Source organism: Ptiloglossa arizonensis, chromosome 8 (assembly GCF_051014685.1).
Source record: "Ptiloglossa arizonensis isolate GNS036 chromosome 8, iyPtiAriz1_principal, whole genome shotgun sequence".
Classification (NCBI taxonomy): domain Eukaryota; kingdom Metazoa; phylum Arthropoda; class Insecta; order Hymenoptera; family Colletidae; genus Ptiloglossa; species Ptiloglossa arizonensis.
Genome location: NC_135055.1, coordinates 19,477,884 through 19,498,243, shown reverse-complemented (window position 1 = coordinate 19,498,243; position 20,360 = coordinate 19,477,884). Strand labels below are relative to the sequence as shown.

At 45.3% G+C, this 20,360-nt stretch overlaps 1 protein-coding gene across 3 annotated transcripts in view; it reads right to left on the bottom strand.

The window, feature by feature from the left end:
• The window catches only part of Trim9 (E3 ubiquitin-protein ligase Trim9), a 64,889-nt gene that overhangs the window by 13,600 nt on the left and 30,929 nt on the right, over nucleotides 1-20,360 (bottom strand). For 2 of the 3 annotated variants that reach the window (XM_076318578.1, XM_076318579.1), the window contains 3 exons: nucleotides 5,820-5,915; nucleotides 3,630-4,023; nucleotides 2,181-2,213 (listed from right to left, as the gene is read on the bottom strand). In XM_076318578.1, the coding sequence (XP_076174693.1) occupies nucleotides 2,181-2,213; nucleotides 3,630-4,023; nucleotides 5,820-5,915 (523 nt within the window). The remainder of the gene's footprint in view (nucleotides 1-2,180; nucleotides 2,214-3,629; nucleotides 4,024-5,819; nucleotides 5,916-20,360) is intronic. The other variant, XM_076318580.1, reaches the window with a different exon arrangement.

Below are 20,360 nucleotides of genomic sequence, written 5' to 3'. Positions count from 1 at the left end.
TCGGCTCGGTGCATCCCTGGAAAACTTTTCCTTTTTCGGAGCAGTTTTCGTTCGAGTTTCCGCGATCGAGCGAAAAATTTGTAACGGCTCGTTCTCCCGACGGAGCACGTGCTGGTAAGAAAAAGAAAAAGAAGAAGAAGAAGAGCTTCACTCTGTACAAGGAACCAAAAACTCGTTCGATCTCGATGGCTCTGAGCTGACAATTTTCGCGAAACTGAACACGGATAAGTGGTCACCGGTGATCGGATAATCGAAATTGGGTAGCGTGCTCGGTGTGAGTCGAGGACAAGTTTACCGAGGTAGCGACAGCATCGATCCGTACTCGGATCAAGAGTATCGATTTCAAAGCTATCCACCGAGACAACTATCTAACCCTGTCCAAGAATATTAAACGCTCGGTATCGTTGAATACCAACTAGTCGAAGGAATATTCGATGTGGATACTTTTTTTTCCACTGAGAGTCGAATACTTGTACTCGTTGATCCAGGTAAATGGGACGTCCGGATGCACGAAAATCGGATCGATCGTTGATTCGTTTTGATGAAACGTTTTTGTCGTTGGAAGAATGCAGGAATAAGTCTATACTTGTGTATACTTAGGCGATGTAACGTCAAACTGACAAAGTGGTTCTTCTGTTACTGTTAACGACGTATCCACGACCGTGTAGTACGAGTATGTATCGTGTTTACATTGCTCGATCTAACGACTCGACCGATAAGTCGCGCGTAGACACGCGATGAAGTCATTTACGCCGCTAGAGACTCATAGTCGAGAACGTCTCGTAACTTCCAAACTAATGATATTTGGAACCCGTGTTTGTTCGGACTTGTTTTTTGCTCGTTTCGATAGCTGTATACTACGCGCTCCTGAAATTTGACCCCGAGTTTCTGGAACAGTGCAATTACGACACGCGATGAAGTCTTTTGTGATGTTCGTGGGCTTAGAGTCGAAAGTGTCTTCTAACTTGGAAATTTATGATACTTGGACGCACGTTCATCGAACCTTGTTTCAGCGTTTCGACAGGTAGGCGCTAGGTGCTCCTGAAAATTTCATCGTAACTTTCGGAGCAGTTCGATCACGACACGAAATGGAAGCTCTTCAAACATTCTACAACTACGAAACTAACGATATTTAGACCTGGACGTTTAGTCGGATTTTGTTCTCGTTTCCAAGGGGATATTTGCTAAATATTTCTCAAATTTTATCTCAACTTCCTGAGACACTTAGATCACGAGACGCGATCAAACCTTTTCAAGCATCCTCCAACTTGGAAACCAATGATATTTAGACTTGGACATTTATTCGAATTTTATTCTCGTTTCCAAGGGGATATTTGCTACACATTTCTGAAATTTTATCTCAACTTATTGAGACACTTAGATCACCAGACACGATCAAACCTTTTCAAACATTCGTCAACTCCGAAATCAACGATATTTAGACCTGGACGTTTATTCGGATTTTGTTCTCGTTTCCACGAGTATTTGTTACACATTTCTGAAATTTTATCTCAACTTCCCGAGACACTTAGTTCACGAGAAGCGATCGAATCTCTTCAAACATTTTTCAACTCCGAAACCAACGATATTTAGACCTAGACGTTTATTCGAATTTTGTTCTCGTTTCCACGAGTATCTGTTACACATTTCTGAAATTTTATCTCAACTTCCCGAGACACTTAGTTCACGAGAAGCGATCGAATCTCTTCAAGCATCCTCCAACTCGGAAACCAACGATATTTGAACTCGGATGATTATTCGGATATTGTCTCGTTTCCACGAGTATCCGCTACATACACTTGAAACTTGACCCTAACTATCCGAGACACCCGGTACAGTTCGATTACGAAATCGGTAGAATGTGCCCTGTCCTTGTGGAAAAGACTCGCCGACAAGGTAAAAGGAAACGCGCGGTGCCTCGACTACTTCGAGAAGGTAAGTCTCCGGTACCGTCCTTGTGGACGACTTAATATTCCAAGATCGTTACGATCGTTAAGTCGGTAAAGTCGTTGCCCAATTAATCCAGCTTTGAAGAGATTTAACTAACGAGAGACGCCGCGATTGAAGAATCCGTCGACCGAGAGAAGCATAAGACAGTTATTGAAAAATGCTCCGTGGAAAATCGTGTTCAAACGCTCGGTGATTCTCATCGCGCGTAATTTTTTCTCGATGTTAATTACCTGCAGCTGGAAATCGCTCTTCTCCCTCGGATGCTGCGTCCAATATGAGGCAATCGTTTATATTCGATCAACGATTAGAACTATTCTCGAGCAACGCGTCGAGTGCCTGACGAGTTTCCTGTATACTTACATTCGAGGCATTCTGGTCTAGATTTGAATTATTTACAAGTACAAAATTTAGGTATACGTTAAGTAAAAAAATGTACAGCACAGACCTTTACTTTGGGCCCTCTTCGGTGTATTTATACCGACAAGGGCCCGAATTAAGGATCGAAGTGTTCGTAGATTTGGACTTCATTCTATTCAACGTTTCCCGCGCAAAGAACAATATTACGAAATTATTACGTTGTATCATTTCCAATGATCGTGAGTTCTAAGTATCGTTGACGATCGACACGGCACTCGACGCGTTCACGAGATCTTTCGATCGACTGTTTGGCAACTTCGACGAACCAGAGGGTCGAATATTTGTCTTACAAGGAAATTGGCCCGAGTGACTGTAAACGCGATCGCGAGCAAAATCGAGTCAAGGATCGTGAATGGCAAAGAATGATCGTCCTCGACTCCGCCGCCTTTGATCACGGCCGGAACGTTTAATTAATCGTTGCTCGCGATCGAATTAAACCAGCCAAGAGGAATAAACCCGACAATCCATAATTTTCGTAATCCGTCGTTACGACCGCCGCGTATTTTATCTCCGCGATGAATTAATCGGTCGATTGCCCGAGTTAAAAACCGGTTAGTCGGAACTATACACCCATTCAACGAAATGACGTAACGCGTTCGTAGCGAGTCGCTGTTCGCGAGAATCGAGACTAGGTGCGTTATTATCTCGTCTTTCCGTCGACCGAACCGTTCCATCACCGTCCCTTTTCTACCGTCTCGTATAAACTATCGAGATCACCTTCGACTTTTTTATTTCCATATAACCTGCAAACGACCGTGAACCCGTGAACGACGAAAATTAAACTTGCGTAGAAAAAAAGAAAGTACCTTTAGAACTTGCACGAAGAAAGAAACGCAAAACGTGTACACAGATCGTCTCGAAGTTGCTCGAAATTCTGTTTTCAAGAGAAATATTCGTATAACGTTGTCTATAAATATTTAGACAAAAAAAAAGATTCATATAATGTTATCTATAAATATATAGACAAAAAAAGAAATATTTGTCCACGAGTTAGGAAAAAGAAATCGTGTAAGACAAGTTAACCAGTTCCTACCGCGGTGAACTCGCGTCGATAGGTCGATAGAACGATTCGATGGAAAGTCGATGGGCCAGCCTAATATCCGGGACCGCGCCAATTTCCGTGCGATTAATCGTAGAAAAATACCGGCTATTTATTTCATCGCGACAGCTCTGGTTCGTTCCATTATGAAAAGTCGTGAACCGGAGGGAAAAAACGACGGGGAGGCCCCGAAAGGAAGGAAGAAGGTTTCCTCGAGACTCACGTTTCAGTTGGACGAAGGTGAGCTGATCGATAGCACGTCGCAGCGGTTTGTCGTCGAGCGTGAGATCGAGCAACGGCAGTCGCGCGATTTCTTGAACGCCCTCTGCGGCGCCCCAGGAACCAGCGGCGGTTGCTGCTCTGACCGAAAGCATGCCACCGATTTGAAGAAACGCGCCGCTCTCGTTCTCCTTGAGCGCCTCGATGCAGAACGTGAGAAGAGCGGTGGTTGCCTGCAGGTGAGACGCGCATCTGGTCACTTGGTCCCTCAAAGAGCGCACCCTCGCCTCACGGGTCTGACGGGCGGCTTCGATCAGACGTGACTTTCTTGCCTGCAACACGCTCACCAGATTCGCCACACGGTCCTCCACCTCCTCCTCCAGCGCCACGCACTCTTCCTGTCGATGAAAAACCGTAAATGGATAAATAAACCAAGACACCGTCGTTTAGGTTTCGCGAGAGTGTTACTAATGAATTCGCGAGATTCTCCCGAGTGAAACGAGCCCAAACACGACCCACTTTGCATCATTTTCAAGTTTTGTATAGTTCGCGGATTTGGAAAACGCTTCCGAAAACGTGTGCACGAAAATAGTCGGATCGAGGTCGTGTTTGGGCTCGTTTCACTCGGGAGAATCTCGCCGATTTGTTGATGTTACTTTTACGGAGATACGACGAAAAATAGTATTGTTTAGCGGTTAGCGTTAATCTGTCCCGCTCGCTCTCGATGGATATTATACGTTTCTCTTCCCGAACGATTTCTTCGGGTGAAATTCCCTACTTGCTCCGTACGAATCCGTTACTTGAGAGCGTGAAATCTTTCCAAAGCGCTCGACGTTTTCAATTTTGTATAGTTCGCGAATTTGGAAAACGCTTCCGACAACGCGTACATAAAAATAGTCGAATCTATGGCGTGTTTGGACTCGTTTCACTCGGGAGAATCCCGCCGATTCGTCGATGTTACTTTTGCGGAGATACGACGAAAAATAGTGTTGTTTCTCGGTTAGCGTTAATCTGTCCCGCTCGCTCTCGATGGATATTACTCGTTTCTCTTCCCGAACGATTTCTTCGGATAAAATTCCCTACTTTCTTCGTGTTCAAGGAAACTACTCCGTACGAATATGTCACTCGAGAGCGTGAAATCTTTCCAAAGCGCTCGACGCTGTTCGAAGATTCAAGTAGCTCCGCGTATCGAAGTAATACGTTCTCGCGATCGCGGCGACACTTCGACGAACTTCTCGTGGCTCTCGAGCGACTTTCGGGGTACGGGATGGAGCCGAACGCGTCGCCCCTCTTCGTTCGCAGTTGTCTCGCGAGATCTCGACCACGCTCCGCGGAACAATATGCAAATGCAAAACACCGAGGGTAGACGAACTTATAAATCAACTTTTGTAAAACGCATCCGTAAGTGGAAAATCCAATTGTTCGCGTTTTCCCGACGACGACGACGACGACGGCGACGAGGAGGACCGCGTCGACGGGGAGAAGTCTTGGGAATCCATTTGGCCACGGTCTTTTCGCCGAAATGAGATTCAAATTTCATTTGCGCCCCGACCACCACCACCACCATCACCACCATCATCACCATCGCCACCATCTACCTCGTTTTTCGCGTTCGCGGTAACCTCCTCGTTAATGCGACGAATTAGCGACGAAAGAAGGAAATTCTATTGTTGGAAAACGCAATCTTTCCTCGCGGGGAGAATTTTTTACCGGTTTCTCTCTCTCTCTTTCTCTGTCTCTCGTGTTTCGAATTCGGTTTCGACGATTTTTTCTTTCCCAGCGACGCGAAAACGACTACCATCGAGAAGGGAATAATTATTTCCGGAAACGAGGCAGTCGTCGAGACGATTGGACGGTAGGGAGCTCGTCGAATGGACCGGTTTCGTTCGAGGGAAACAGTGAAACGCGAGATCCGACGGTATTATTAACCGGTCGTGTATAATTCGTTCCCTCGGCCACTCTCGATGTCGTACCCTTTGTAATTTCGCGTGCGAGAGGACCGCCCGGTAGAAGATGGAGTCTGGAAACGGAAGGGATGGCGACAGCTGATGCAATTAACGCCGCGTCCTTCCGTAATTTCATGGAGGCCAGTCCTCATCGTCCTTCTCCTCTCTCTCTCTCTCCCCCTCTCTCTCTCTCACGCGCCCTTCCCCCCGCGCGAAATTTAAAAAGGACGCCAAAGGCGAATACTCACGTGCACTTTGTCCGTCATTCCTTTGAGCCTCTGAATGAATTCCGTCGTCGAGCGTGCCCTCTCAGACAGCTGTTGCAAATTTTGCGAGAGCTCCGTCTGTAATCACATCAAACGGTCTCGCGTGAGCACAGTACGAGACGTTTTCTTACCGAGAAGTATGAAATTTGACGAATTTTCGGACTCGCGACCGAAATACACTCGAGTTATCGCGATCGAGCTTGTAACTCGAAACTCACGCCCAATCTGCGCGTGATAAATTTCCAAGATCGTGAACCGAGACGTTACATCGATCTTTTGTATCTCGAGCGTACGCCAAAGCGAGGTATACTCCGCTTTCGAGCGAATCTCGACTTGAAAGCGGGGCAGCGATTCGAGGTTCGTCTTTCTTACGATCGTGAAACTGCAACGTATTTATTTTTCGTCTAACAGTAGAAACTATTACGTTGTGCAACGTTCGTGATGTTTTTTTAACGACACGTGACCAGAATCTAGTGTCTTTGAATTCCTAGTGGTTAAATAATACGAAAATGTGAGATAGAATCTGTCCGTTCGGAGTTTCCTTCTACGAAAATCGATATTAAAAATTGAACACTTCGCGTCTGACCACTGCTCGCCGCGTCTACTTGACCCGATGTTCTTCAACATCGAAGGTGGGATTGGAAAAAGATTTAAAAGATCGATAGCGTTACATATTTCAATTCGTCACCGGGACGAGAAACATATCCGTCGTCAACGTCCGTAGACACTATCCTAAGTAGAAACAGCGCTCGATGGTCAGACGCGTCGGCCAAGCCCTAGTTCACTTGCGGATAAATTTTCGAAGCGAATTTTCTCGAAGACGGAAGCTCGTATCGAAAAATACCACAGCACGTTTTCGCTTCGTATTTTCACGAAGAATCGCCCTGTGCCCGGTTCCAACACCCAGGTTCGACCCACCGGGAACACCAACGGTACAAAATCGTACCTACGATTCTCGGTTCCTTGATTTTTCGAGCAATCATTCTCGACGAAAGAACCGTCGATCGAGCTTCGTTCGAGTCATCGATTTCCATTTCGTTACCCCGTCCATCGTGTCCGACCATCCTGCAATCATCGAGCACAGTCGTTGGAACCGATACAATCGCGCGACATGCTCGAGCGACAGGGAACTCGAAAGCATCGAATCGCGGCCATTGAACGCGTTAAGCGGGCCCGGTTATCGCGAAGACGAGCCGAACAGATACTCGATTCGACTGGTTGCTCCTTATCCGTGTTAGCGTACGTTCCGGTTCGCGCTTTGATATACGGACTACGTTCTGTATTTCCCTCGACGACCATACTTTTCCACGGAATCCTGTTCCGGGAACACGTACACGCGAAATTGTGCGCGTTCGTGGACGGTGGGCGCTCGTTCTCGGTGCTGGAGCACACACTCGGGGAGTCTGAGAATGCGGGTACCCGGTGCCGGAAATATTGAATTAGAACGGCGACAAAGGGTCCTCGTGGAACGCGTCAAGGCCGAGATATCTCAAGGCGCGCGTTTTACACTTGCTCCTGGCGGCGTGTTTCGTCTCGTCGCCGGTGAAATCTTACACGTATTAAAAAAGTTTTACGTACCCATCGCGTGGAATTTTCAAAGAACCGCGATATAAGTTGCGGTGTCGCGATACGCGAGATCCTTCAGGCGATAACGCAGCGTTCTCTCTCTCTCGAGGTTCAATCGAATTCGGAAATTCGAGAACCGGGGAAAACAACGTTCGTATCGAGGGAACGATCGTATCCACGCGAGCAAAGGATGCTCGAAACGTGCACGGGGATCGATCGGAGGGTGAGCCTCACTCGGTGATAATTTCTGGGAGAAATTTAATTCAACCTGTGTTGCCCGCACGCATTGTTCGGAACGCGACGTATTCGGTCGGTACAATTCGGGTCAGTGACGTGCTGGTGGTTGTACGCTGGTAGCGCGTTATAACGATAGTGCGACCCGAAATATGCTCTCGCGTGGACATTCGCTCGGTAATTCGATCTTTACGCCCGAAACTGGTATTTACCGTGTCGTTGTGTGGACGCAACGATTACGTTTACGCGGATCGACCTCAGCTGTCTATGAATGGGGACTGTTTGTCGAAGTTTACGAAGTACGCGACACGCGAGGAACGATGCGGAATGTTTTGGAGAACGGAAGAGTTACTTCGAGGGACGGTGGATTTTCGGGGGATGATCTTGGATTTTAAATAAACGTTGGGACCTTCTTTGGGGGGTGCACGGAAGTAGCGTTCGGTGTAATGTTCGTTGTATGCAGTTTCTTGTGGAGTTTCTATATTTTTGGGAAAGTTGTGATACCAAAATTTTGACCAACATCGGTTCACCACTTGATAGCCAAGGCTTCCTAAGTTTCTATATTTTTGTAAAAGTTATGATACAAAATTTTAATCGGGAAAGGAACCTCGATTCACTTGGTAGCCTAGACTTCGTATGTTCCTATATTTTTGTGAAAGTCTGATACAAAATTTTAATCGAGAAAATTCACCACTTATTAGCCAAGACTTCATCTTCGAACATACGCTGGTCACTTTTATTGCCGAAATTTAACGAACAATTCGATGTAGGACCCTTCCGGTCTCTTCGTCTTCTCTACCAACCGAAATCGACGTTTTCATCCACGCGATTGATTCCACGATCTGTGCGAGTGATTTCAATTCGCAGCGGACTACGCGAAGGGCATAGCTATTTGTCTCTTTGTCTGTCTGTTCGTTCGTCTAGCATCCTGTCCGTCCATTTCCCGGTGTTCGCGACTAGACAACCATGCACACGAGCAGACGGAAACCGGCTGCCAGTCGTTCGTGCCGTGGAGTAATTAAGTTACTCCTTTTAGATTAGCCTCGACCGCGACCCTGCTCTCGCTAATTTCCGCAGCTTTCCCCCGCTGAATTCCCGAACGGAAATCCCAGAGATGGCTGACGTACCTCTGTGAGATTCTTCGCGAACTATCTCGACTCTTTGACGGGCGCCCCCCTTCCCTTCCTGCAAATCGCTAATCGTCGACCTCTCGTTCGTGAAACGTCAGTCGATGCGAGCTCGTTTCGAATCGTTTCGAACGATGACGGTGCACGGTAACGAGTAATACCTGTACGGGATACTTGTGTTAAATGTCTGCACGCAACACCTCTATGTAACACCTGTGTGCAACAGCTCTTTATATAATATTGTAGAAAATACCTGTACGCAATATCTGATTGCAATTGACGCGATCTAAGTAGGTAGAAATAGTTATTTTCGACGGAGACTGGGTCGAGTGTCCAAACGAACAGAGTACAACGAACGAGGAGCAACAACGAGCAAAATCTCAAAGCCAGTAAATTTGTACGTTATCTTTGCAAAATTGTTATCAACGAATTCGCGAGATTTCCCCGATGAGAACGAGCCCAAACACGACCCAATTCCGATTATTTTCGCGCGTACGTTATCGGAAGCAGTTTTAAAAAACTCGAACAGTACAAAAATAAAAGTGACCGGAACGTGGTCGTGTTTGGACTCGTTTTCACCGGGAGGACCTCGCCGATCCGTTGACAATACCCTCGCGAAGGTACAACGAAAAATATAACGATTCTAGTTTTTAAAAGCGAACGAAACTCGATCGTGTTTCGTTCCTCTCGTTCGAAACCATCTACCGCGCGAATCGATGGGTGGTGTACGTTGAGAAGAGATATTTTTCCATCGTTCGAACACGTTGTAAAAATTGTCGCTAGGAAAACGTGGTTCGGCGTACGGTTCGCTGGTCGAACGAATTTGTTCGTGCAAACGAGCGTGGTACTTTTTGCCAAAATTCGGCGATCGAAACCGCTGCCAGGTAGGTATCGGAACGTGGCGAGCTCACGGCGTGTTGCATCTGTTAATTAAGCGGCCCCGATCGAATCTCATCCGGTCGCTCATAGGCAGTAATTGCAACAGTCAAGGGTGCTTGGATCGACCCTCGCGGGCCATTCTCCTTCCGCGAGTTCTGACGCGGCATCTCGGCTCTCGAGCGTTATTCGATAACGCCAATCGCTGTATTCTCTGCCCGTTTCGCCCTCAAAATTCTCCTTCTACGGGTCCCATTCACCGTTACTCGCGATAAAGCTCCGTTTACATTTACCGGACGATAACGAGCGTGTCGAACGTTACGGACCAACGATCCTTGACACAGGATACCGACCAATCGGTGCAATTTTTGTTTCTCCAAGCGCTCGAATCTCGTAACGGAACCGTTCGCGATTTTTTGCATCGCAATTATTGGGACGACAATTGCTTGGATACTTTTCTTTACAATTTTTATTCAGAGTGAATATTCTCTTCCAAATCAACCACCATCAAAGTGCGGAAAAGTGTGGAAAACACTTCTAGTCTTGGCTACTAAGTGGTGAACTTTCTCGGTCAAAATTTTGTATCACGACTTTCACAAAAATATAGAAACATATGAACTTTTGGCTACTAAGTGGTGAACCGAGGTTCCTTTCTAGATTAAAATCTTTTATCATAATTTTCACAAGAATATAGAAACATGCAAAGTCTTGACTACTAAATGGTGAACCGAGTTTCCTTTCTAGATTAAAATTTTATATCATAATTTTCACAAAAATATAGAAACTTACGAAGTCTTGGCTACTAAGTGGTGAATCGTCGAGGTTCCTTTCTCGATTAAAATTTTGTATCATAACTTTCACAAAAATATAGAAACTTACGAAGTCTTGGCTACTAAGGGTGAACTTTCTCGGTCAAAATTTTGTATCATAACTTTCGCAAGAATATACAAACCTACGTAGTCATGTCCACTAAGTGGTGAACCGAGGTTCCTTCCTCGGTAAAAATTGTCCACCGCAATGTTCCACGAGACACCGTGTAACGTTCTCTCGTTTGTTTATCATCGCCCGTTGAACGTGAACGCATCTTGTCGTCGCCCATTGGTAAAAAGCGTCGCCGACGGGACTATCGTCGGCACCATCTGACCCGGTCGATCGTTCGTTTCGAGCGAGAACCAAGCCGCAGCGCGTTTCAGCGTCTAGCCAAGATCGCACGGCGTTGTTATCGTGGAGTCGCAGCCCACGCGATTCAGCCCCATTCCGTGAACAGTCGGGAGAGTTCGGCCGAATGTACGAAACCGTGGTTCGGCCGAGGGGTTGGAAGCACCCTTTTCGTTCTAGCACGAGCTCGTATCTCTTCTCCCAACGGGCGTCTCTCTCTCGTTTACCACCGCGCCCTAACCGTCATCGCCGACGGCGTTCGACGTCGCTCGCCTGCAAGGGATGCCGAACACGATCCTGCGTAAACACGATATCCCTGCCACGCAACCGATCGTGAACCGAAACGGCCAGGAGGCCGTGTACGAACACGCCTACTACTTGGCGATGCTTTAAATTGGCTATCACAGTGGACAGAAACGATTGCAATTATGACCCCATTTTAAACCAATTTAATCCTCGTGCCATGGAACCGGCACGCGGCCCCATCCCCATGGCTCGTTTATATTTACAACGTTATTAACGCTCAAATTCGTAACCCCTTCTGTCGCAACGTTAATTAATTCCAACGGTACAGATCGTTGTACGCGTTCACCGATACGGTTCGCGCGCTCTTCGAACAACCGAGGCTCTCGAACGTTACGCGACACGTGTTACGCGACAACGTGGATCGTTGTCGATTGTTTACAACCGAGTGCAATTTTTTCGCGTGTCTACCCTCGGTGGATTGGCGAACCGTACGAAGAAGACTCGAACGAGTCACTTGCATCGCGAGACTCGTGAGCGAACTTTCACGATAAGCGAGGGAAATACGAGTGTGATGATTGTGCGAAAGAACGAGGAAAGATTGTACTTTAGAACGGTATGATACGATATGGTCGTAAGATCGATGAATATCGCGAGTGTCTCTATTATCGTCCGTCTTGAGTAATTAACTCCGTTAACGTGACGATTCGTTCTTTGACATTAGCTTCTTAGATTTGTTTATTATCTTTATTAATGTCAAAATGTAACGCGTACAAATGTATCCACTGTAGACCGATGTTCTGCTCAGGATGCAAATGCGAGAGACATGTATTCGTGCGTTGTGGATTCTACGGCCGAATGTGAATGACAAGTGTTTGCAGAACTGACAGGATCGAGTGGATGTTTAGATTAGAGTATCGATTGCGATCGAAATGAGCATGGAAATGGATGCTTAGGATGACCAAGGAGATTTGGAATACAAGAAATGAATGCGTGTCGGTCTTGGAGGGAGAGTATAGCGAGTATAGAGTGTAGAATTCGGAGCCTTATATAATCAGTTCTGTCAAATATCCAGATATCCTTCGAACGATTCTCTCGTCGTTCTGATCAGCTCACGTAACCTGAGATCACTCGGGTAATAGTAACTAAAAATAATAATAGAAGTATTCTAGCAGTCGTAGAGTCGCGCGACGAGTATAGAGTGTAGAACTCCGAGCCAAATATCCTTCGAACGATTCTTCCATTGTTCTGATCAGCACATATAACCCAAGATCACTCCAATAATAGTAACTAAGAACAATTAGTAAAAGTAAAATAATCCCGACAGTAATAGAGTCGCGCGACGAGTATAGAGTGTAGAATTCAAAGCTTAATACAATCAGTTCTATCCAATGTCTAGACATCTTTTCTTCGTTCCGATCAGGCCCTACACTTAAAATCTCCGCAGTAATAACAATAACTAAACACTTAGAGACTAAGAACAACTAAGAACAATTAGTAAAAGTAAAAGAATCCTAGCAGTAGTAGAGTCGCGCGACGAGTATAGAATGTAGAACTCAGAGTCTAATGTAATCAGTTCTGTAAAATATCCAGACATCTTTTCTTCGTTTCAATCAACCCCTACACCTAAAATCTCGGCAATAATAACAATAACTAAACACACGGTGTTGCATTCCACCGAATAACACGTCCCGATCGACCGTGCTCGGTGTCGCGGGCGACTTTTCTATGCCCATTGTCGCGCGTAAAAAAAAATATTTCATTGTTCCAACGTACAATTATACACGTTGCATTATTTCTCGCAACGTTGTTCGAAAGTTTACAAGCGGCCGGGCTTGTTTATTGCTCCGGGAACGGACTCGTTCAGCGGTGCACCGAGGGTACAAGAGGGTGGAGGGGAGCGAAATTCTAATTTCCATACAAGCGGAGAGCGTAAAAACCGCGGGTATCGTTGACGAATATTCCGAAGCGTTCCATAAATCGTTGGGCGTGACTTAACTGCGCGCGCGACACCACCATGGTCGAGACTGCGCCCAACCGATCCAACGGACGCAGATAAAACGCTATTTACGGGCTCGGGTTTAAATTTAAGGCCCCCGCGAAATTATCCTGGAAAGCGTTCGAGGCGATTATGGAGCTAGCCTTTAAGATACCATCTCGGCACCGCCGTCTCGACTAACAAGATAACGCGCGGCGAGTTTCTTCAACGTCTCTCCTCTCCACCCTGACGAACAATCGGCCGCGACATCTAGCCACGACGGAATCTCGCCAACGTTCCAAGATTAGGCGAACGTTGACTTCGCGACGAAACATCGAGGCCGTCTATGTGTGGGGAACCACCATGGACGACCTAACGACCGATAACGTTCTCATCCTTTACTTTGGCGAAGAAAAATTGGAATTTGTGTCGTGGAACGAAATGAAATTTCACGAGTAAATGTATGTAACGACAAGTAGAGTAAGGGTTGTGTTTCTTAGTCGGTGAAAAGTAATTAGAATTTGATCAGAAAGGTTTCACAATTGACGAACGAAAATTTTCATCCCTTACTTTGGCGAAGAAAATTTTAAATTCGTGTCATGGAACGAAATGAAATTTCACGAGTAAATGTAAGTAATGACAAGTAGAGTAACGTTTGTGTTTCTTACTCGGTGAAAAGTAATTTGAATTTAATCAGAAACGTTTCACAATTGACGAACGAAAATTTTCATCCCTTACTTTGGCGAAGAAAAATTGGAATTCGTGTCATGGAACGAAATGAAATTTCACGAGTAAATAGAAATGTATGTAACGACGAGTAGAGTAACGTTTGAACGTTTGTGTTCTTACTCGGTGAAAAGTAATTAGAATTTGATCAGAAACGTTTCACAATTAACGAACGAAAATTGTCGTCCGAAGAGAATTTTCATCCCTTACTTTGGCGAAGAAAAATTGGAATTCGTAACATAGAACGAAATGAAATTTCACGAGTAAATGGAAATGTATGTAACGACGAGTAGAGTAACGTTTGTGTATCTTACTCGATGAAAATTAATTATAGTTTGATCAGAAACGTTTCACAATTGACGAACGAAAATTGTCGTCCGAAGAAAATTCCCTGTCCTGAAAAATTTCAAAATGTTCGCGATCTCGAGAAGGAAGTACCTTTCTCTGTAATATAAACTCACCGCCAGCGCGGAGGTTACTTTAGTCTGGTTTACGTTTTACAATCTACGGGGACACTGAAAATGTTCCACCGAGCTACGAAGGGTAAAAGCGACCTCGAGAAGAAAGATATTTTCTTTTTGGACACCGAGTGCCTCGCGTAAAATAAAATCGTGGAAACGTTGCTTCAGTTTCGTTTAGATTTTAGGACGAACCGAGGGAGCGAAATATCGTTATTTCGAACAGAGAATCGCACTGAGAAACGCTAACCGTCTCGTGATCGATATCGACGATGACGCGGGTCGTTGATCGTAGAATTTAAAAGTCGTCGCGACGCTTTCGCGCCTCGTATTTCAATCTGAAGGAGCCGCGACGCGTCAAATTAAAAGTCGACTCGTCGACCTGCTCTTTCCTTTCTTCGGTCCCGCAAATCACGGTACACCGACGTTTTCATTAAACAGCGGCTACAATTTTACCACCATCTCGCGCTCGTTTCTCTCGCGACGCGAAGAAACTGTCGTACGAACGTATACATCGATGACAATAATAATATACATCACTGTCCGCACCGAGACATTTATATCGAGACATTTTATATCCGTCTGAATCGATTATTTTATTATCGGCGTTGAGACTCCACTAGATGCGGAAGATAATTGTACAGGATGCCCACGAGAAGAGTGCTCTCGAGATGTTTTCAAAGTGGCTACCATTTTCTTATTGTTACTTAATCTCGATTTTTGAAAGTGTCTCTATAGACTGATTGCACTTCGTCCCGAGCAAGAAATAATAGTCTAATAGCGCAATTTCCGGTGATCTATCGAATCAGATAAGACACTTGGCGTCTACGTGACCCGAGAAGAGTTCCTCCTCCAATGTACCTGAACGTGCACACACGTGCATCGAGTTGCATCTGCGTCTTTCGTCGATCTATCGGCTAAGATTACGTTGGTCATCGATATCTTTCGCGATATATTCGATAATATTCTATCTCGTTAATTACGTGTTCCAGACGCAATGTTCGTAAATCATTTTTTACGTCTCTTCGTCAACAGAATAATCACTTACCATAACTTTCAAACCTTCCGTACGATTCAAGGCTTACGAGTAGAAAAAGATAGTAACTTTAATTATAGAAAAAGAAAATTATTACTACTTCCAATTCTTCTCGAACAAACTTCCGTTTCTAACATATTAACACTGGAACTACCAAAGAGATCAATTTGACTCTTTTAAAACTTTCTTTAAAAATTATTCAATTATTGACCATATCTTTGCCTACAATATTCATAGAAAATTATCGAAATGAACAGCTAACGATGTTCCTAAATTATTCGGATATTCGGAAAGTGATTTCGTTTTTCAAAGTGGAGAATATACAATTTAATAAAATGTTCGTACGCTCTGAACAAATGACTTTCCGAACAACCGAATAATTTGTCCTTTCCCCGTCTAACTTTCAAATACGTACGCAGTTTGATGCAAACAGTAATACGTTCATCGTCGGTAATTCTAGCGTTAAAAATGTTTCATAGTCGAGCACGTATATTAAATAACCTTCTCCGCTACTCTGAAGAATTCTTACGACTCGTGACTAACATTTCGTACGGTCGTCGAACGAAACGGGCAAATTCTCGTGGAAGCGTGGCTCGTTGGATGGTCGTAACATAGTTTAGGAGCGACCTGTATACACAGGAACGATATACAGAGGGCGTCACGGCACCTCCCTATCGTAAATACGCTCGACGTCGATAAATCCGGAATATCGGCCAGGCCAACGCGAAAGCGAAGTTCGTTGAGAACGCGAGCGATACCGATGCACCGAACACGCGTACGCGCATTGCGTTCAACGACGAGAAGAATGGCCGCGAGAAGCAAGGGGAACGTGTGCTTCTGGTATGCGTTTTTACCACGATATAATTGAGCCGAGATAGCGATTGACTCGCCGTTTAACGAGCCGTTTTTGTTCATTGAATATCGGCCAATAACTCGTCGCGCGCTCCAGTCCCTCGTAATACGCACAAGGGTCAAATTTATGACAAATGACGATTGGATCGCTTCCACAAATATTCCTGTTGGAAAGTTCGGATTATAATATGTGGTTTATTGTAGTATGCAGGGATCTCGCGTATCTAGGAGTATAGTTTCTGTACATATGAGAATACAAGAAGGAACAAGTATACAGTGATATGGTTTGATATGAACGACAATAGTTTCGTGTGGTCTTCGTGAGTTTCGACTTGGAACTGAACAGAAAAAGTCCAAAAGAAAAATGGTCAAAGCGTTGACCAAACGGAGACAGTCCTTAAAACTGACATCGACCATTCGTTATCGAGATTTGGCACTTTTAGGATCATTGTTGCATTCATTCCAACAATTCTTTTCGAATTTGTACGGTAGATCTACGCGAGTCAATTGTGGATTGCTTTCTCCGTAAATTTTAGATCGCGTACGAAATAGCAACGCGATACTCGAACGTGGAAATAATTACAATCGATGACGTTAGGTTGATCATCGATATTTAAATTCTCTCCAGAGAAGAATTCCACGCGTTTAAATCCTCGAATTAGAAGAATTACGCGTATTAAATTCTTGGTTGAAAATGGTTGAACATTCACGATCGATTACGTTAAATAACAATCGATCGATTAACGTACACGGTGTACCCACAAGTTTGACATTTATCGAGCAAAGGAATACATTTGGAAATTTAGAACGTCCAATTGCGCGATCCACCGAAAACCGATTAACATTTTTCTCGAGTATCGTTTCCTCGAATAATGAAATTGAAAAAATCCACTTTGAAAATACACAAAAAATACGCTTCGCGAAGGGGCCGGCATCCGTTTCGACGGTATTAATGGTTTCCCGAAAGAGATCTCGCCCGATGGAAGATCTCTAGGAGGAAACTGCGTGCTGGATCGTGCAACCAGTTAATTAAGGAACACGTCGTGGCACAGACGTTTAATTAATTGGCTTCCTAACTACAAACCCAGGTATTCGCGACTGAAAGCTGGTCCTCGGAACAGAGATACCTGAGAGACTCGCTCCTCCTTCGAGGTGCTCGTCTTACGGGTAGATAGAAACATAGATCACAATTAACGCTTTCGAGTAAGATCCGTGCGCTTGGTGTGGTTGCGAAACGGTTTGCTCGACGAATGTTCAAACTTGAGCACGTGTACGAAGCCCCGTGTATAATCGGCACCACCATCAGCGTCCTTTCGTCGTTACGTTCGACATGTTTCGTTTCGATCGACGCGTTTCGAACGAATTCACCAACGATGATCTCCCAACGATTCTTCGATTCGTCGAGACGACGTCGACGTTTTGGAAGAATTCACGAACAATGATCTCCCAACGATTCTTCGAGTTTCTTAGCTAGTGAGACGACGTCGACGTTTCGAAAGAATTCACGAACGATGATCTCCGAACAATTCTTCGATTCGTCGAGACGACGTCGACGTTTCGAAAGAATTCACGAACGATGATCTCTAAACCATTCTTCGATTTATCGAGTTTCTTAGCCAGTGAGACGACGTCGACGTTTGGAAAGAATTCACGAACGATGATCTCCCACCGATTTTTCAAGTTTCTTAGCCAGCGTGACGACGTCGACGTTTCGAAAGAATTCACGAACGATGATCTCCCTACGATTCTTCGATTCGTCGAGTTTCTTGGCCAGCGAGACAACGTCGACGTTTCGAAAGAATTCACGAACAATGATCTCCGAACGATTCTTCGAGTTTCTTAGCCAGCGAGACGACGTCGACGTTTCGAAAGAATTCACGAACGATGGTTTCCCAACGATTCTTCGATTCGTCGAGTTTCTTGGCCAGCGAGACAACGTCGACGTTCTGAAAGAATTCACGAACGACGATCTCCGAACGATTCTTCGATTCGTCGAGACAACATTGACGTTTCGAAAGAATTCACGAACGATGATCTCTAAACCATTCTTCGATTCGTCGAGTTTCTTAGCCAGCAAAACGACATCGACATTTCGAAAGAATTCACAAACGATGATCCCCGAACGATTCTTCGATTCGTCTAGTTTCTTATCCACCGAGACGACGTCGACGAATAACCGTTTTTCCCCGGTAGTTTCGCGAAACCAAAGAGAATAGAATAGTTTGAAAGGGACCAACGGAGTTCATTACGAGCCGGAGTCGAGTTGACGCACACCATGGGGGTGTGTACTTTTGTACCGGAATGATGCGACGTTCTCGCCCTTTCTCGTTTTTCCCTTGTTTCGCTTCGAGCTAAACGCGACCAAGCGAACCACCACCCGACGAGACGAGACGAGACAACGAGAGGAACGACCTGATAACGTCGGAGTGACCGTTTCTACTCGCGACTCGAGGCGTTACAGTAGAGGATGGGTATCCCCCCACACTCCCTCCTTCCCAATCGTAACGATTTTTCGTACAATAATTCATGCAGCTGTCGATACGCGAAACGTACGATCTGTAACCTTTTTAACGCCCGAGTCTCGATCGGACAACCGGTACATGCGTGGAAATACCTTTTCTTTTCATATCTGGAATATTTTCACGGGAATATAAACTATACACTGTTGGAGTACAACGATTTGAACCGATGCAGCCCTTGAGAAGTCTAGACACAGGGAAGGGGGTCGTTACCGATTTCGATATTTTTCGGTTAGTGTCCCGACGTGACTGTATTATCTTCTACTATTTAAATAAACGTTCCATTTATTTTTCTCTTGTGTTGAACAATTCCATTATTCCACACACACTATTCCGTGCTTGCGAGCAATGAAACAATAAAACGGAAGAAAATTCGTAACCTCTCCAACGACAAATTTACAGCTATGGAACAAGCTAGTGTATCGAAAACGATACGGTACGTTTTATCGAGGGACGCCCGAGGCGTTTCAACGAGGCTGCGATGGATTCATTCGACAAAGAATAAATTACACGCGTTACGAATTCCCCCGACCAACGAATTCAAAATAACGTTGAATTGGAACGAGTTTCCAACGTTTTAGTAGCGATCGGCAGTGTAGACCTGTAAACGGTTGCAGCGATCGCCGAACAACCGTGAGGAAAAGGTGCACCGTTTGCGTTTGTTCCGTCTCGTGGGACAAATCGATTCTTGGACGGATCCCAAAGCGTTCGGTCGTTAATAAGGGGGAGCTCTTGGTAAACGCTTCGTTAGAAGCGCGCGATCGTAACGCGGCCGGGTCCAAGAAACTTTGGATACCATTCGCGATTGAATTTTTCCCCGAGACGAGAGGAAAAATGTTGGAAAATATCCTGGAGAAAGAAAGAGAGTGGGTCCAGGTGCTCGTGAGATGTCTACGATGATCGAATCGTCGCAACCAAAGTCGAGGAGTCGTTAACGAGTTATTAACGACCTTGATCCAGACGAACCTAGAGACCACACACGAGAACGTAAACGCGGGAGAAAGAACAACTTTAACGTCTACGATCTCTCGGTGTTACCAGAGATGATAAATTATCCTTCCATGGACGCGTTACGAACACCATCAACGGCTAATAGACCACTCGGCCGACGCGAATCGCGAGCACCAGAACGAGAACGAGAACGAGAACGAGAACGAGAACGAGAACGAAGAGGAGAACGAGAACGAAGAGGAGACGAAAAGTTATCGATAATTGCAACCGTCGAGTCAAGTCGAGTCGACCGTTTCGCTATCCAATGCGCCGCGATCGACTTTATTTCTACAGCGGGTAGAAACGGCAGCTCGTGAATCGATCGTGATCTCTTTTGTCTCCGGACGTCTCGCGACAAGTACCTAGACAGAAATTTAATTCGTTCTCGTAAGCTTCGTCGACAACTTGATGGAGCCCGATTGCGGCGTCGATTAATCGAATCGTCCCCAGCAGCCACGAACATCTGCCTTTACGAACGCGTTCCACGTCGAAGAGAACGGATATTTTCCTGCTGTCCACACACCACGAACCAAACGAGGACTCTGTTCGATCGTTTCGTAAATCACCTGGCCGGATTATCGACGGAATTTACGGTCCCATTTTTCAGAACTAAAATCTACGACCGACCGTTGAAAAAAAAAAAAACCATATTCACGAAACTTATTCTCGACGAAACGCGTACAAATCTTCATTTTGCTCGTTGCTAAGAAGTTTCGTTTTTCTTTCGGTAACGAGAGAAATTCGATTCAACGCGCAAATT